This window comes from Rhinichthys klamathensis, unplaced genomic scaffold (assembly GCF_029890125.1).
Source record: "Rhinichthys klamathensis goyatoka isolate OS25496 unplaced genomic scaffold, OSU_Roscu_1.1 h1tg000269l_1, whole genome shotgun sequence".
NCBI classification, from domain to species: Eukaryota; Metazoa; Chordata; class Actinopteri; order Cypriniformes; family Leuciscidae; genus Rhinichthys; species Rhinichthys klamathensis.
In genome coordinates this window covers 2722761-2742559 of record NW_026606789.1, presented here as the reverse complement: position 1 = coordinate 2742559, position 19799 = coordinate 2722761, and the positions used below count along the sequence as shown (strand labels likewise).

Sequence of the window (19799 nt, the reverse complement as noted above, 5' to 3'; positions counted from 1 at the left end):
GTTTATTTCATACTAAGTACAAATACATTAACATATTTACTGACATATCGCTTTAGACTAACTGATATAAATATTATAATTAAACTTTATTTGGAGTACTTCTTTATTGCACAATGCACATTTCTAAATGTTAAGCCTAGTGTGTTTTAATATCACTATTAGTAAGGATAGTAGGATCACTGTATAATATCAGTCTTTAAATGCAAGATATTTAAAGTGTACCTAAAGTATACTTGTAATAGTTCCACTTTAGCACAGTCAAATATACACAAGTATATCTTTATTTGAGCTCAGCACTATTTCTGGATAACTAAAGTGCATTAAGTACAAAATTAGTTGTTCCAATTTAGCAGACTTTAAGTATACCAATTTAGTGTACCAAAAGTGCAATTGCAGGGTAGTTAAGCACATATGTAAATGTATTTGTAGTATACAAATACATTTTAGTATATTTATTTTTCACTAGGGTTAGTATATTGCTGTTTTCAGTTTGCTTCCCATGTGTCGTACAGTTAAGCGGTTTTAATCTTGTGTTTCTGTAATGCATGTAAGAAGTGCAGATTTACGGTGTGATTCAGTTGTCAGGCGAGTGTTGCATCACAACACCATCTGCTGGTGGCCAGGATCATGTCTGAGTCAACATTTTCCCCACACAATGTGCATTGGCAGATTTTTCATGTAGTATAAGGCAAAAAAGTCATTTATTAAAATTTGAACATCTGTTTTAGTCACTGCTGACTGTTTTTCATGTAATTTTTTATGGTATTTGATTGCTTTCAAATGTTGACTGAGGTGAAATGGGTCCACTTTAGAAACAAATCACTAAAAATGTATTTAATTAAAAAACTACAATAACAATGAATGCTGTTTTATTCTACATGGTCACCCCCTTATGATGGCTGGCATATTGAAATCATATGACCAGTTTTCGGATACAGTATAAATACATCATAGGTGATAAATATGCCATTTGGCAATGGTAAACAAACTTTTTGATTTCAATGGAAAAAATATAATTGTTATATTCTCGCCCTGTTTTTCAACTAAATCCAACAAAAAACATGTGTGATGCCAGGACAGTAGTTTGGTATTCAGACCACCAGCTGTACTATGCAGGTGCAAGAAATTGAGTTTTTAACTAAAATTGTCTTTTGTCCCTTTCAGAGTTGACAAGACATTTTCCAGAGCCAGAAGTTTGTGGTAAGTACTGTCTTTTTCATTTAACGTAGCCATAGCCTGTTCAGCTGTTCCAGAAACCACAAGCTTTTATGCTGTTTTGCTCAGGGGTATCAGCCTGGAAAGACAATTTCTGTCTGCTGTAAGTGACTTGGAAGGAAACCATCCAAAGCCCTTTAGTGTAGCTGCTTCTTCCTTCATAATACCATTTAGATTTCATATTTGTTTTATTGCCAATTTAAAGCTGCCTGTTGAAATACCGGTAACCCCTCTGGTTACTGTTGCAGGGTTGTGCACCATTCAGAATTAAATTTAGAAAAAGCATTTTAAATTTGAATTCAATTCCTGAGTTTGAATTAAGTTCATTTAGTGAAACATGAAACAGAATTGCTTTACAAATTATCATTCAAATGGATTCTTATAGTTCTTAACATTTTTCAAAGAAATTCAAAAAGTTTGAACATTTGTAGACCTGATGGATGGATGGATGGATGGACGGGCGGACGGACGTATAGATGGACAGATTGATTGATTGAGAGATGGATAGAGGGATAGATAAGATGCACAGAAAGGAGGATAGATGATAGATTGCTAGACAGACAGACAAATTGATACAGACGTATAGACAGATAGATACAGTAGATAGAATCTAATTCCAACTGATGAGATAAAAGTCAATTCTAAAATTCTACTCGGTATCTTAAATGTCAAGACATGTACGGTTGATTGACTCTGCTCAGGGAATGCCACAAAGCTGTACAGATGGAGGACAGCCAGATGAAGTGTTTTTGATGCATGCAGTGGTTTTGGGATGAGAACGGTCCGGAGCGCAGAGGACATGCTGCAGTCTTGTTGCCACAGCGACAGCAGACAGCTCTGCAGTGTTGGCAGGACAGTCGCTGAGGCACACATGCGGCACTCTCACGCCCCTGTCTGTGTGAGTGAAAGTGTGTGCTGGCAGGCCGTGTGTAAAGGATGCCAGGTGCAGATGGACAGCAGCCTGAAGGTCAGTCCTAACAAACCCATCGGATAAACCAGATTCCCGGCTCCGATGGCATCCGTCCCTCCACGTGTAACCTCAGGACCGGCCTGCATCAGTCTACGCCTCTCTGTCAAACAGCTTGCAGGACGAGAGACCTAACGCGTCCATCCTTCTTCACCGTTTTCTTCTGAAGGCACAGAGCAGTTGAGGACAACTTGAGGATAGATCTTCAGACTTATGACACTGACGTTTGATGGCAATGGCAGCGTTTAACATCACGCATCAGTGGCTTTGTGATGGGATTTGACAGTCAGTCTGTTGCTGGAACTGCGGTTTGTTTATTAACTTTTTGGAGCTTGTGTGAACAGGATGCAAAACGTTCTCTATCATCAGCCAACCTATGCATTTAAGTAAGGCAGAGAACTCACAAGTATAGAAAATGTATCATTAGGTGATATCTTTTTTTTATTCTAACTGATTAGAAACATAATCCAGCGAGAAATATCATTGGAAAACTCAATTTATAGTATATATACTGTTAATATAGGTAGTAATTCCTCAAGAAGATATGCAAATGATAAAAATTTTTGAGTCTATGGATGAGTCTGGGTGGAGGAAGACATTTAAAGGAAGAAGACTCATTAGCTGTCAGAGCAAGACAGGATCTGACTATTCTGTGATCCAGAAATAGGCCGTAATCCCATATATAGGCCCTTTGCAAGTGACTGCTTGAGACCTTCAGTAAGGAAGACTGATCTCAATTAGCCTGACAGATCCACAATGCCTTGCTCTCCCTTTCGAATCAGGAGGCCGAAGAAGTTCTGGTGAGTTTAAATTCGGAATGGTCTTTCAATGGCCGATCTGAATATGAAAAGAATGTAAATTTTTCACCAGCGGTGCAGCGAGTTTTTGTTTAATGGTCATTAAGTGTGGATTGTGCTCTTGGACGTGGCATACATTAGCATGAATGGATTTAGATTGGTTTGCTTAATGAAGGCACCTTGCTTTGCGTCACAAAGCAATCTGTGCGTAGATCCAGCAGGAATGCTTCAATATTCAGCGATGATGCTGCATTAGAGTAATGGTGCTGCCTACTGTGTGTCAATCAAGAGACTTTTATCTGTTGATAAGGCATCTTTATCTCCCTGTCTCTTTCACTTGCACTCTCACATTCAGACTATTTCTCTCTCTTTGTAACATATGAGCAATCTAGGTCACTGTCATTATGTGCATATAACTGCATTAGCTTTAGGTCTTGGGGTAAAGACGGCATGAAATTGCCTGAGTAGCATAGTATTCGTTCCTGTGTTGATGCATTTCGAATTGAAATGAAGTTTATATTATTGAAGACATAGCCAGTTGCCTTGTTTGTCACAGCCATGAACTTTGATACTTGCTGCTAGTCTGTTGCATGTAGCATTAGGGACATTAGGGCATTAGGCCTGTCTAAAAAGACACCTGACATACACTGTATATGTCAGAAGAGACTTTTTAGCAAATATTGAGCCATCATTCTTATTTTATACTGATTATTTGGGTGCATGTAAACATAGCTGTTGTAGAGAGCATCTGATTGGATGAAAATCTGAGTAGTGCAAGGTGAGTCATCAGTATTTTGGGTTTGTTTTCCCAGAAGAAAAAGAATGAAAATAACAGTGATGTGTTAAGTGTCATTATACGACTCTTAACACATCACTGGTTTTGTCAATTAAAACTAAAACTATTGCAAATCATTTTCAGTAAATTAAATAAAATATAAATATTCGCTGAAAAAATTACATTTAAAAAACTTTTACGAAACGAAAATTTGAAATTGTCTTTAAAACTAACAAAAAAATAAGTTGAAGTATTAAATTATTAAAACTGAAATTAAAATAAATTAAAGCTAGTCAGAATTAGCTTTAATAGTGCATATAAATAGCAAATATGAAAGCTTGTTTCTGCCACAGAATAAAAATAAAAAAAAAGTAATTTTATTACTTTAGACTTTTTATCTCACAATTCGTACTTTTTTTCCCTCTATTGCGAGTTTACATCTCGCAATTCTGAGTAATATTGAATTGCGTGATATAAAGTTGCAATTGCAAGTTATAAAGTCAGAATTGTGAGATATAAACTAACAATTCTGAGAAAAAAAGTCAGTCTTAACTCACAATTGCGAGTTTATATCTCACAATTCCAAGAAAAGAAGTCAGAATTGCGAGATATAAACTCGCAATTGCGTGTTATAAAGTCAGAATTGCGAGATTTAGACTTGCCATTGTGATATAAAAAGTTTCAATTATCTTTTAAAATGTTTTATTCTGTGGCGGAAACAAGCTTCCATACGTAACAAAATGACTTGTTATTAAGATTAAACTGAAAATATAAATATATTATACTAGTATAGTAATATACTATAAAATAGTATAATAGTATATAAATAATGCTTAAATAACACTGTAACTTAAAATAAAATATTTAGGCTGTAAATATGTCATTAAAACATTATTTTAAATAAATTATTTAAAGGGATAGACAACTGAATACTCCAGCTGGATGTTTTGCAACTTTGTACCATATTGTCTTCCCCTTGTCTAATACCAGACCAGCGCTAAATCCGGAAGCACTTAGCGAACAATACGGCTCTCATGTTTCAGGCTGCTGGTCCCACACTATATCTAACCCCATCTCAGGTCAGCTAAACCCATTCAAGGTCCAGAGAGACTCACCTCTCTTCCAGTAGTGGAAATGATACATGCGCTGTATATATTTCCAATTAACTCAGTGGACTTTAGCTACATGCTTTTATTAATCTCTGAATGACCTACGGCTATGAGAAGGCGGCTGACATTCTGAGGGGATGTTTGAAAGCAATCAAGTGTCTTTCCTGTTCCCCCTTTTTTACTTCCCTAACATCAAAGATACATCCCTGGCTTTGATAAAGTGCAGAAATATGTCATGTCAGTACGGAGTGACGGCTGTTCATTTTACTCTTCTTTCATCACAAAGTGTAGGTGTCACAGTGAGGAGAGATGGTTTCCTCAGACTTTCCGCTTTTAAGTCATAGTCAATCTTTTCTATTTCACGTTATATAATTGAGCACATTTGTCTAACCGATGTAGAGCTGAGTTCTGTCTGGCATTATTAAATGAAACAGAGATGCTTGAGGACTATTTTACAATAATACAGGGCACACATTGTCCCCCTGTCCCAGACAGCCCTCTGGGAAACAGGTTGTGCAGATTGTTTTTGCTTATATTAATTATTTAGCACTGTATATGTATAGCGATATACATATACATTTTCTACAAAACATAAATGAACTCTTCTTTTACTTCTAATACACAATGTTCATCAGGTGTTATCACCAGGTGTGGATTTGCAGTTTATTTAATATTAATGATGGCTATAATTGCTCATTTTACCTAAAAAATCACTAAAGTTTTTAAAGAAAAACTTGACATTTAATAAGATGCATTAGTAGTAATGTAATTGATTTTATAATTTAGCTTTATCTGCCCTCTTGTGGTGTTGTAGATTGTGCAGCCACATCTTTTTGTTGTCAAAGTTGTCACTTAGTGAAAATAGTGGTACTTTTTTGTTTGTTGTTCATATTTTTGAGTATAAGTTATTGTGTACATTAATGTTTGTTAAAGAGCAGCTAGAACATTCCTCTAAATCTCCTTTTGTGTTCCATATAGAACCAAAATCATGTTTAGTTAATGGACCCTTCTGCTCCTCTACAGTTTGAGCTGCAGGAAAGCTTTATTTAGAGTATTGGTGCTTGCAACGCCAAGGTCAGGGGTTCGATTCCCAGGGAAAGCAAGAACTGACTGATAAGAATGTAAATGTGTACCTTGAAATGCAATGTAAATCGCTTTGGATAAAAGCGTCTGCCAAATGTGTAAATGTAAATAAGTCTCGGAGAAGCAGAATGTTCCTAAATACTTTTTTCCTGTAGTGATGCTCCGGAGAATTTTGACACTTTTTCTCACTCAGACTCTGAGCTGCCACAATTCATAGTTTTAGAGCAAAGAAGTGGGCTTTGTTCAAGTTTAGGACTATATTTGTTTAGTTTTTCACAGTTTGCATGCAGAAGAACAGTGTACTGGTGAGTCTGCATGATCTCTTACACTCCAGTATCTGTGTGTGTATTTATGTGAATCTATTGGCTAGCTAGAGTTTCAAGGAGAAGGGAGGAGAGAGCTGTCAAACTTAATCAGCCCAGACTGTCTCTGTGCGTCTCTTACATGCAACTGTCTGACTAAATACAGCAGCAATGTGACAAGCTAGTGCTTGATTCGCTGAGACAACATTTATAAATGGAAACCGATCGAAATCACACGGTACACAAAATGTGTATTAAAACGCTTCCATGGCAGGTCAAGATATGCAGAAATATGCACTCTTGTATTAAAAAGCTTTTTTGGTGATGAATACACCTTGATAATACCTTGAAGTCCTACAGTATCTTTTATTAATCACATATTCCGCTTAGGCAATTAAAATGTTCTTGTAAACATGCATATCTGCAAGTTTAATCAATATCTCTGTTATGCATAATGAGAATCTGTGTATAATGACTGTTATCAGAATGTTAGAGAGGTTCTTTAACAAAGAGAAGATAAATCATCACTCTTCCTTTTGTGGCATAGTTGATGATTTTCTAAGTAGCAAAGGAGCTTTAGAGTTACGCAATAAAAGAAAGGGACACATGAATGCTCACACGTGTCATAAAAATGTGATTGTGCAATATTGTCACAGTTTGAGGCAGAAGATACATTGAATCACAATTTTGGGTCACAATTATTTTATTGCAAATTTCAATTTATGGGGAGCATTAGTTGAGCATTATTAGAGCATTTACTGTGTTTTTATTGTATCAGTCTGTGACTAATGTCTTTGTGTTTTTTACTGCGAAGTACTTTGGTAGGCCTCGGCCTTGGAAATGTGCTATATAAATAAATGTGACATTGACATTGACATTAGTGAAGACCCACAGTCAGCATTTCTCCAAACTCAACATTTGTACAGGCAATAACTCCAATAGAGAGCATTTTGTTCTACTTCCACTAGATATGGTTTCCTATTATCCCTTAAGATTGTATAAAAGAATTTGCAAAGCAGTGAATTTCTAGAGAAGATGAAAGATATATATATATATCCACTCTTTTTTGCTTTTTCAACTCACACTGAGATCTCTATAGAGAAATATATAAAGTCATGGGAAATGATGGGCCTGGGGGAAAGCAGCTAGTTTATCGGTGTAGATACCAGCACTCATAAAAAATATCAGACCCGAGCATGCTGTGATGTACAAGTTCCTCCTCCTCAAACTGAAGATGCCCATTTGGGTTAATTCCATCAAAATACCTTCAGGGCCAGAGTCACCATGGGGTATTCTGATGGCAGAGACATGGGAAGATGAGGCATGTCAGTTTGATGTGCCACGCATCAAAGCTCAGTCCAAGCTCACTTCTGGAGGTTCACTCATCTGACCCATTACAGACTCAGCAGGCAGGCAGCTAGTGGAGGGCATTATCTGTACCCACAGAAAGAGCAGTTGTGTGGTCATGTTTAGACCACTTAATAAATGTGAAATTCTGAAGGGTGTCATGATTAATATAAATATGCCAAATTGCATATAAAATGTATAATCATTTTATTATATTATATATATGGCATGTTCACACAAGTGATCAGGGGCCCTTGCGGATCTTTTTGGTGTTTTTCAGATTCAGTAGAAAGGTCACTTTAGTGTTGAAAGTTATTGTCACTATGGCCTTTATTGTCTACCGCCTGTAAACTGTTAGTGTCTTAAGGACTGTTCCACAGGTGCATGTGTAATAATTGTTTATGGTTCACTGAACAAGCATGAGAAACTGCTCAGATCCCCAGGATGCTTCTTGCCTTTGCAGGTTGAAGAATGCAAATGTAAGTAGGCTTAATATCAGAACAGCAACCAATGTAAGATTCAGATGCCTTTCTTACTGCCATCCTCTGGGCTCTTTCTTACATTTTCTGCTGTTACAGGAACCGTCTGCAGGAACCTGATTGGTTTATACTTTTTCTGGTTTTCTTTTTAATAGACCCACATAAGAGCAGATCCAGACAGTTTGGTTAAAAAAAAAAAAATCAAAATTCAGAATTTAAATCTCTGAATGAGTTGCATAATGTATTTCAAACAGTTGAAGGTTGCAGATGCTGCTGCTTGAGTTTTTGCAGGGCCAGATGGAGGCAGGTGATGTACATCCATTCCCCATCTGTGTCCTGTGGGTCATTTGGGTTCTCTTCCTCTGAGCCAGAGAGAGAAGGAGAGACTTTAATTGCTGTAAATGGTGGTTTGGATACGTGGGTTCATGAGACATCTCATTCTCTCTCTCTCTCTCTCTCTCTCTCTCTCTCTCTCTCTCTCTCTCTCTCTCTCTCTCTCTCTCTCTCTCTCTCTCTCTCTCTCTCTCTCTCTCTCTCTCTCTCTCTCTCTCTCTCTCTCTCTCTCTCTCTCTCTCTGGCTGAGTCACGGTGCATGCTCTGGACTTCACATCCTCTTTTTTCAAAAAACAAAGATATTAATAACTTTGTTCAGTAATGACAGTGGACTGTTTAGTCGTTATGTGAATGGTTTAGCCCAGTGCCTCTCAAATGGTGGTTCATCAGGGAAAACAATGCATAATGGAAGACAAAGAATGCAATATAATTATGCACAGTTAGGATATGCATAACTCTATGGTATTTTGGAGCAAATTAATGTGTCACATGAACAGATTAACTTTTATACTTTTATATATATAATTGTGCTACTTCGTTTTCCACTTGATGTCCATATAATCTCTTGGACCTGAAGCAAAACCACTTGAGAAAATCCTATCTTGCCTCATTTGTGTGAATTATCATGAAGCAGTACAAGAGATTGATGAGATCAAATGGAAAAGGTGAAAGACAGACTGTCTTTTTTTTTTTTTATCTGTCATGCAGTAAATCCCAAGATTGTCTTTCTGTGGATGTTCCCTAGATTGGAATTTAATAGATTTGATTGATGTATGCATGTTGCTTTAGGGAGGGATTAAAGGAGCTGTATGTAAGACATTTATTTCAATTAATCATAAAATGGCCCTGAAATGTCACTAGACATTAAGAAATCATGTACATTTCAAATACTTATATCACTGACAACAGTAGTCTGGCCAGGATATTGTCATTTAAAAAGTGCAGTTGCAGCCCTCAACTGATGTTGATGTTGTCATGTTGTGTTTTGGTCTGATGCTCCACCCTCCACCTATCTACCAATCATGAAGTCAGTAGTGTTGCGGGATCCGGGTTGCCATCTCTGCTCTAGTTACCACAGCTGCAGCTCGTCACGTTTCTGCTGGATCCTGCAGCCGATCTGGCAACCTCGAGTCAGGGAGGAGGGGGAGGGGATACACCACTCTACAGTAATTTGAAAGTGATTGCAGTACTGGTTTTGGCCACAATCTTACATACAGCTCCTTTAAAGGAACACTTCACCCATTTCAACATTAATCTTTATTGAAAGTGGGTCATATATGTAGTCGACATGTAAAAGAAATTTTGAATTTGGTGCCCTCTTGACCGAGAAAAGACAGAAAATAACTTTAGGGCGCATTTGTATGAAAGACAACAACTCCCACAATGCACCACATTGCACAGCTCCGCAAGCCACTCCCACTACTCCAGAACAGCGCAAACATCAGATAAATCACTCGTCTACAAGGCTAACGTGAGCTGCCACCAGAGTTAGAAATTCATTTCACACAAAATGTATAGTTAGTTGGCTGTGGCGAGCAGGACGAGGGACGTGAGAGCGGCGCGAGGCCGGTGGCGTGAGTGATAATGATCGACATCTGTAAGACGCACCGGTCTCTCTCGCGTCTCTCACCGAGGAGCGGACGCATAAAACGAGGAGCGACGACAGTCCAGATCGAGAGAGGAACAGGCCTGATTTTATGGTGTGTTTTGTTTCTGTTGTGTGTGGCCAGCAGTGAGGGGCTGCTGGCTTATACTTTTGTTTTGTATTTGTTTATTTTACTATTAAAATGTTTAAATGTTCGCCGATTCCCGTCTCATTCTTCCCACAACAACGAACCCCGTTACATTGGCAAACTCATTAGCGAATTACTCCTCGTTTGTATTTCTTTCTATATGGTGAATTATTGCATGATACCTGTATGTTCCAGTCAGAACAAATGCGGTGCGACACTAGGATTGTTCACATCACAACACAAACGTCCGTGTGCTCGTCTGATCCAGAGATTTCGTCCAGGAGAAATTGCGATCGTTGAAATTCTCTGCAGCAGATGGACTCTGTCCGTAGCGCACAGCGAGAGCACACGCACCAGCAGTCCGCTCAGCTCGAGCCAGTCCGGGCTCCTCGTCCGCTTCAGTCCGCCTCAGCGCGAGCCAGTCCGGGCTCCTCGTCCGCTTCAGTCCGCCTCAGCGCGAGCCAGTCCGGGCTCCTGTGCTCCTCCTCAGCCTCAGCTGCTCTTCACTATACTGCGGCTCGTAAAGATAGCCACGAACACCGGATTCGAGCAGCAGAATTTCAAAATCCTCTTCTTCCATATCATGTTTAGTTTCTTCCGTCATTGTCGTAACTTCCTATCTCCACAGCGCTTGTCAGCTTAGCTTCCAAACAAGATGGCTGATATTGCTTTCTGTATCTGCAAGTGAAGTCCCACCCACTGATCTGTAATAGGTCTGTAGCGTGAGTGAGTCCCACGCCCTGAATAAATGATGAGCTTGTGTTTGTAGTCTCTACACTTTTCAATGAAATGGGACTTCCTGCTTTTTATGACGCAAAATGACGATTTTTACGTCATAAAAAGCAGGAAGTAAAACACTTAAATCCTTATTTCTCCCATCTCAGGGAAAAATAAAGGAAAAATCCACGATCATTACAATATATGACTGGGTTTCTAACAATACAAAGCTTAATGCAAATGGGTGAAGTGTTCCTTTAAGGGAAATCAATGTTTACCGATAATGAAGTGCATGCGCTGACTGCACCTGCTCGCTTGGAGGATGGGAGTCCATATAAACATGTGTCGTCTTCCCAAAGGGCGTTTCCATGTCAATGGGACCTTCAAGTCCTGTGTGTTTATAGCGGTCGTTTCCTGATCACACAGCATCAGGCCTTCACGAGTTACATCATTCTGCCCCTGGGAGGATGAAAACATGTCACTGCGTCATGTGGTGCACTTGTCATCCAGCCCCTCTATCACCATACATTACTAGACCACAGTGGGAGATGCGATAGTATTATTATATTACAGCTAAAAATGAAAGCCCATCATCGGACTTATCCAACAACCGGATAATGCAAATTGTATAGAGGTGAGATGTGGAGATGTTTTTTTAAAGAGCACCACCCACATATGAGATGAGGTCAGTGGCAGCAGTTGTGATCCTGTTGTGTAAATGTTTTGAACATGACTCAGTTTTACTCCGATGGAGCTAGTGCTAATCTGAGTAATGTTTTCTTCACAAATGCATAAGGGAACTGGGGAGGGAGGAGGGAGTGAGAGAGAGCAATGGGGGTCTGCTGAGGTTATGCGGCATGAATTTGTCTTAAAATACATGCAGGTGAGGTTTGTGGCTGAGGTTATGTGATATTTGTTCTGGGCTTTTTTGTGTTTTGTTTTGTTCTTGTAAATTAGAAAAAACTGACAAAATCTACGTCAGAAAGATGAGAAACTTTACCTTGGTGACAATCTGCAAAATTTTAGCAACAACAATGTTTAATCAAAGAAACCCATATCTTTAAGTTTGCAAGGCATAAAAAACATTTATCTCATGACAACTCTCGGAGTGTTTGGCATGGTAATGGATATAATGTTGATATGTTTCGTCTTGGTGGAATAGATATGGAAGCTTTAGCGTTAAGTTCTGCCAGGAAGACTCAATTGTTGCGTCACTTCTCATCTATCCAATCACGTCTAATACTTGCGGTATAAAAGACCGGTACTTACACGTGTTTGAGTTCGCAGATGCTGACGCTTCCATTGACCTCCATCCTCCCCACCACCTCCAAGATGGTTCCTTCCCTTCCAACCTCCCCACCACCACCAGGATGGTCCCTTCCTATACCTCCCGGGGGGTCGGCTGCGCCCCTGCCTTCGTCTTCAGGCAGGAAATGCAGAGTCCGGACCCTCGGATTGCGAGCTATGGACGGGGCCTACGCCAAAGAACTTTATTGCTTGCTGGGTTATCAATAAATGTATTTATTGTTACAGTATTTATTCTCCCGAGTCTTTCTGGTTGAACTGCTATGCTGCTGATGTTGGTTATTGCTGCTGCCACAGACAGGACTTGCTACTGTCAATACATGCCCAACACTCTGCTGTGAGCAAGTAAGACCTGCTGCTGCTCTACAATATAGCGTACATGAATTACCCGTAGCAGATCTATACAGGTGGAGCTGGGGAAGGTGGAGGGTTTTTGAAAGCGTGCAGCAACTGCTACAGCAAATGCAGACTAAGTATTTGAAGATTGAGCAGCGAGCTCATTGGCTACTAATGCAGCAGGAACCAATCAGCGGTGCCCTATAGAGAATGACGTGATTGCAAACAGATTGAGGTAAGGACCTATCAGCCTGCGCCATCTAGAGTTTCATGACAGAACTTTGTATGTATTGCAAAGTAACAGTGCAGCGCAAATGACTTTTTCTCACTCTTGGTTTTTGTATGTCGAATGAAAGAAAGAGAGGAATAGAGTGAACTCCTTTGAGATTTCCACCCCCTGTGCTTAAGTTTGGGTTGTCACATTATTATTCATGTATTCTAAGACATTTTGGATTATCATTTGAATAGATTAATATTCTTGGAATATGCAGGCATGCACTCCTGGAGGAAGAGTCTTTAGTAAGCCTTTATTAGTCAGAACGGCACAATGTATTAGTAATGCTGCTGTCAGAGATTGCCACTTCATTCAAAAGCATATAAAAGCTCACCTACACAAATCCAAGTATCGGTTTGAGATCTTGTGGTGTGTGCGATTCAGTTTACAATTTTTATATGCCAAATATATTTTTAGTCTGAGTCATTTTGCTTTTGTTGTTTTGTCTTTGTCTCCCTAAAGACAGATACGGAGACAGGAACCGAATCTATTTTATGATAGAAAAACAACTTTTTCTCTAAGGCTGTTGTCTAAACTCACTAACCGATCTCTGTTTTAACGTCATTTTTGTACTGCCCTCCACCTCTCAGAGGACAGATGGAGATGCTGCAACACCTGCAAGGCTCAACAGCCTCCATTAGAAGTGGTTTAAGTTATCATGGAGAGTAAGAGATCAGATATGAGCTGCATGACAGCTTCTGGGCAGTCTGAAAGACTCCTTGTGAGATGACAATTTTATATTTTATATATATACAGTATATATATATATATATTTATATATATATATATATATTTATATATATTTATATATATATTACCTCCTTTTTTTGATGGACTTTGATTTTGACATAAGCTGTGTTGTCTTTTTATCTGCCATCTTCAACATTCTAATAACATTCTAATAATAAATATGCCATCTTCATATTTTCTATCTTCATATTCTAATAACAACCCTTTCAGTTTAACGTGATCTTCTTTATTCTCTGAATGAGTTGCACATGAGCCGTGTGTTTTTTTCTGATTTCCAAGTCCTGCAGATTATGCTCACTAATCCTGCATTATCTCTTTGAGTTATGCTGTGGACAGCAGTATTTTGCTGTCATATGTGTTGGCTTTAGAGACATCTGATGCAGTAAGGTGCTGTCTGTATGTTTACCTTGGCTTATTTGACTGGTTGTGTTTTTAGAAGCGTCTGAAAGAAGTGGTTCACCCAAAATGGGTATTCTGCCTTCAAATTGGTAGGTCGTTCTAAATCTGTATGACTTTCTTTCTTCTGTGGATTCAAGCATCTTGTATATATTATTTGTGGATCTTGATCTTTGTGGATTCATGTCCGATATTAAATAAATCCTTTTTTTTTTTTTGTCAAATATGATTTATTAAAGACAAATCATCTTTTCAAGGTGGATCTTTTCATTGAATTGGTTGATATAGCTCAGAATTTAAATACAGTCCAGGAATCATTTAGACCACTTTTAATATAGTTATTTTTAATTGTGATAATGTCACAATATTAGTTTTTACTGTATTTTTTATTATGAGCATAAGAGACTTTTTCCCCAAAAATAATAAATGTCTTGTTCAAAACTGGAATTATATAATTCCATATGTATAGCCTTATGCCGCGTTCCAGGCAACCTGTAACCTGTGTTTTTCCAACTCGTAACTGGGAGTACATCGTTCCAGGCAACCTGTAACCCGTGTTTTTCCGACCTTATACCCGTGAAAGTGCACTGGAACGGCAGTCAAACCCGTGACTTCCCATCCGTGAACTTGTACTAGATCGATCTACTCCCAGTTACGAGTTGGAAAAACACGGGTTACGGGTTGCCTGGAACGCGGCATAAGATTCATAAATTACCTTACACAAATGTAGATTATTAGTATTTCTTAAAAAGTCATACAGGTTTAAAATGGCACACAAGGGTAAAAAAGTAGGCTAAATGATTCATCTTTAATTCTTCCATCTATGGACAATGTTTGCTGTCACCCCTCTAGTGTGACGAGCCAGGACACTGTTTCATGATAATACTTCCTTTATTAAATTCCCATATTGTGTTTGTAAGAAAATTACCACACTGTCTCCATAGATTCCCACTCATTCATCTAATCCACTTCCTAACATCAAGAGCTTTGAATTGATTGAATATATAAAACCTCCCTGGAGGCTCAAGAGAGGATGTCAGGAACAAACAAAGAGCAATTTGTCTAAAAAAGCATGTTAAGGTAGGATTACAGTTTTTTAAATGAGATATAGGACATAATTTGTTAATGAATTTGTTGCCTGAGCAACAGTATGTGATGGGGAGGTGTGTGTTTAATTAAGGCAAAGCACGATGAATGTCAATTGCAGCCTCATCAGACAGCTCAGATGGACAGCCCTCAGTGTGTGAGTGAGCGGGGGAGGGGACGGGTGCGTAGAGCGCGAACGGGGAGGGTGAGAGACACATAAAGAAAGAAGAGAGAGGAAAAGAGCAGTAGAGTAAGAGCAAGAGAGCGATACAGACAGCAAATGAAGTGATAGTGGGAGGATCAATGCTTCTAGCAGGTGTGTGGCTGACTTGAGAAGCTCACCGCTGCCAGACGGGAAAGGAGATCCTACATCCATCCACGCAGTGAGTAATCGCACTGTATCTGTGTAACAGGAATATCAAGCATGACAGTTGTACGGGGTTTGGTATTTATGGCATTTGTCATACTTAGGAGATTGGCGGGACGGCCAAAGCAGTTGGCAGGTGTGCGGCTCATAAACGGTGTCATGTACAATATGCTTTTAGAGACGAGCAGATTGCCAGGAGCCTTCATTTAACTCATGTAGAGAGATGTTGGGAGATTTTCTACGCAGTAGAGAGACAGCATTGAGCGCATCTGCGAGCAGTAACTGACGTTTGTTCACGGATCATCGTTTACAATTAACTTCTTAACGGGTGACCTACCAACATCTTTTGTCATGTTCCAAGCTTCAGTGCTGCTCGTGGAATACAGGAATTGACTTGTAAGCTTTCAGTGCTTTGTAGTTTTCTCCAGTGTCACATCTGAGACCATAGTTCATATTTCATTATAATTGTTCCTCGTTTTATCCTGCATCTAACGTTACTCTGGTTACGCAAACTCGCTGAAGACAGAGGTGAGGTGGTAATGAAACATTGATACGTGGTAGCAGAACCTCAGGAGTTAATGGTTTATGTAATTTCACATGTAACTGCATTCCTCTTATTGACAGATTTTAAATATCTGATTTACTCTCAATCGAACCTCACTCAGCAAACCGAGAGGAAGGCAGGGGGAGAGGGTGGGGGTGATAGAAAGAGGTTTGGTTTCAATTTTTAGATATTAGCAGCTGAGAGGAGAAATATTTCATGTCTTCATCAAATGGACAATTAGTATGCTCAGATGCTGGTGAATTAATCACTAATTAGAGATTGAGAGGTGAGTATTGTCAGTTTGTCTGCCTGCTAATGTTAACTTCATGATGCACTTCTGTAATGAACCACTATTCAAATTTGGGATGATGCCATTAACCATAATTTTTTTAATGATTATTTTTAATTAAGAATAATTATTAAAAATAATTCTCATGATAGGTCTATATTTAAATGTGATACTGTTTTGTATAAATACAATAAAAACACTCAATTCTAAAGTTAGAATTAAAGTGCAGCTACAAGTACAAGGCATCAACATTTTAATGTACAGTAGGAAAATTTTTATTATTCTTTGAGATTTGCTATTACATTTAATAGATTATATTTAACTGTTACATTTTTTTTGTTTTTAAAAATTAACTTTAATTGAGCATTAATCAGTTGAATCAGATGAGAAAGGTCATCTAAATGAGAAAATATGGAAAATGACTTGAACAATTGAATATCCAAAAATCATACAAATGTATCAGTTATGAATACCGATCAATTAAAGCATGTGTGCTATATTAGCTGATAACCAATATGGTACCCATATATTGTGCATCCCTATTCTTTAAGCATCATGACTAATATGGTTTGACAAAAAGATCAAGAAAATCTGGCTGTATTTTTATGAAGTAAACTTGATTACACCAAACTGCATCAAGAAAATCATAATTGAATTAATACAATAATTGAATTAATTGAACTAATATAATAGTAATTGTTTTCCATGATGTATCATGTTTTTAAAGATTTTTTAATGTCAAAACGGGCTGTGTTTGAGCATTAAATAACGATTGATGTAATGTTATGTATAATTTCATGGCTGTACTCAGTTTCACAAGGCTGTGATGCCTGCAGACTTCAGTAAGGATTTTGTCTGTTTGGTGCATGGTATTGGTTTCTGGGCAGCTCAGCTGTAGGGAGTGAAATAATGATCCCGGTTGTGAATGCAGAGCGAGAGCGTTCCCTCGGCAGTCCGGTGGGAATTTCTTGCCTGTGCAGGAAGAGAATTAGTACACTGGAATTATAATTACTCTGTACTGTAATAAACCAACCATCTATGTGTCAGTTTAACAGTACTGTAAGTTACCGCTACATTATATTAATTCACCACCACATATTGAGCCTTTAATAATCAATTTTAAAGCTAAAGTGGGATATGCAGTTCCAAGATCCATTCATTGAAGTTAATTTAAAGGATGGGCAGTAAATGGAAATTGGTCTAATAGAGCATATCAGCAAATGGACAAAACCGTATGATACAGCAGAGCTGTGCGAGGTTGTTGGCTGCTTGGAGAGATTTTGTTTTATCATTTGTTTTGGCGCTGAGCTGTGGTTCATTTAAGGTCTGTGTTCCAGCACTGCAGATCACTCCTGCATTCACTGCAAAAATCCACGCCACCTAGACATCGATGGATGAGTTAAAGGCAAAAGTTCTCTTAACCCTCTGGGGACCAGAGTGTTTTTGGGGCCCTTGGGATGTTTTGACATGCACTGACATTTGTGCTTTTTTCAGTTATTTATAAACATGTTAATGGCAAAGGTGTAAATTCACTCTATATAGCACAAACTTGGCTACCATGAGATCTGAGCAACATGTATGTACATGTTTGTATTTTTAATAGAATAATGTTTATGCGTGGTTATTGAAAAAAATAAAAATGAAAGTTGCTGAAATAAGACCACAAAACACATATTGATTATTTCTTCACAAGACTTTTGAAAATTGTATCACATAGCCTAGAATATTTGCTCCAAAACTATGTGAGAATCATCCTGACTACTCATTCAGATAAGTCAATAAAGTCTTTTACATTTTTAATGACGTGTTTTGTTTGAGAAAGCTTTATGCAGGAGGCTTGATCTCTCATTAATATGTATGGCATTCCACACCTGAGAAAGACAAAGACCCTCCCATAATGGCCCTATTAGGTGCTATCAGGCCATATCATTACAGGAGCCTTGCACAAAGAATGAGGAGATTTAAAAAAGAATGGCTTTTAGATTGTTTGGATATTATAAGGAAAATACAGGGTGCATACGTCTGGACACTTCTATCACACACCCTTCACCATATAGACATGGTTTTATTTCAGTTCAAAGTTAGAGTTGGAAACATCTTGAAAAGAAAATTGTCTTTCTCCATAAATGTCTTAGTTTGATCATACATATTTCAAAGTTGAGGATTCATTATTTTGATATAGCTTGAACAAACACTATAACATCTTAGTTGATTAGTTTATTGACAAAACATACTATATATTTAACATATGAGCAGAAACTCCTAAAAAAGCTTATTTGATGTCTATTTTAGAGTAAAAACTTTATCCAAAACGAGTCAACGAAATGTTGTCTGTTATTTAGTCTGTAACAGTGCGTATCTGTGCGTTCATTCATTCATTCACACACACACACACAAACTGTGTGACACAAACATGATTCACATTTAACAGTATGCTATTTTTCCGTTTACAGACACTACGTTATTCTATATCGCGATTAGAACAAAGCACTTGCAAAAAACACTTACTTCTCAGCTGAATCTGTTCATCCTCGAAGTGAAAATAACCCAGTGGTAAATGTCCCAGGATTGTTCCACATATAGCCGCGCAAGACGACAGTAGATTAATCTGACTAAAAAATAATGTGTGTTTTCAGAGTTTATGGGCGTTAACGCGTCTCAATGTGTTGCTTCACATATTTGCGTTTGAATAGCGCGTGCTCTCCGTAGGCGTGTCACATTACCACAGATAATCAGCTGAGAGAACGATAATGAGATGGGCTGACACGTCTCTCTTTTTATATAGATGACATAAACGGAGAATAATAATTTTAGTTTTGAATCGGATCATTTAAAAGTACAAACTCAAATGATTTAAAAGATATATTGCTTATGGCTGGGTGAATAGTATTAGCTGAGTTGTGTTGAAGATTAGAGACGTGCTCCAGAAAAAAAGTTCACGGTGACCGAGAGGCAGAACGCACACCCTGTTTATTTTCTTTATTTTACAAAAGCACAATATTTTATTTCGATTGTATGTGGGCACATAAAAAAGTAGACATTTAACAGATTATTTTCTCATATTTCTTAACTCTATATGAACAGAAATGATGGTAGTACTTTAACTCTATTTTTCTGCTATGTGAAAAAAAACGAGCAAAACGCGCCGGCGCGTTTCTGGTCCCCAGAGGGTTAAACTCCCATAAGTGGGTTATGGTGCAAGCTGGAGGTTAATTTAAAACAAGCCTCAAATGATGGTTTGCGGTAAATGATCATATTTTAAAAATCGAATTTAGCTATAAAGTAGCTGTCTGGTTTTGATGGATGGCGGATAGAATATGCAAGCAATGGGGCGGCTGCTGCCGTAGAGCTCAGACTCTCCCTTTGACTTTCTCTTACAAACTAGAGAAATATCAGAGGTGCACATTTGAAATAGTTCTCAACTTTATTAACACTATTACAACCCCTCCTTGATGTCAAAAAGAAGGATTTTCCCAGATATGGATCTTCAGATTAGTCTTTTTTAGGGCTGCAACAACTAATCGATAAAATCGATAATAATCGATTATGAAAATCGTTGTCAACGAATGTCATTATCGATTAGTTGGTCTGTTTA

At 38.2% G+C, this 19799-nt stretch overlaps 1 protein-coding gene across 10 annotated transcripts in view; it reads left to right on the top strand.

Annotated features, from left to right (window-relative positions):
* rap1gapa (RAP1 GTPase activating protein a) overlaps window positions 1–19799 on the top strand; it is a 105125-nt gene that overhangs the window by 31347 nt on the left and 53979 nt on the right. For 9 of the 10 annotated variants that reach the window (XM_056268149.1, XM_056268141.1, XM_056268142.1 and 6 more), the window contains exon 2: window positions 1165–1200. Coding sequence is in view for 8 of the 10 variants with exons in the window: in XM_056268141.1 (XP_056124116.1) it covers window positions 1165–1200 (36 nt within the window). In the remaining 2 variants the exon portion in view is untranslated. Of the gene's footprint in view, window positions 1–1164; window positions 1201–15226; window positions 15388–19799 lie in introns of those variants that run through there. The other variant, XM_056268148.1, reaches the window with a different exon arrangement.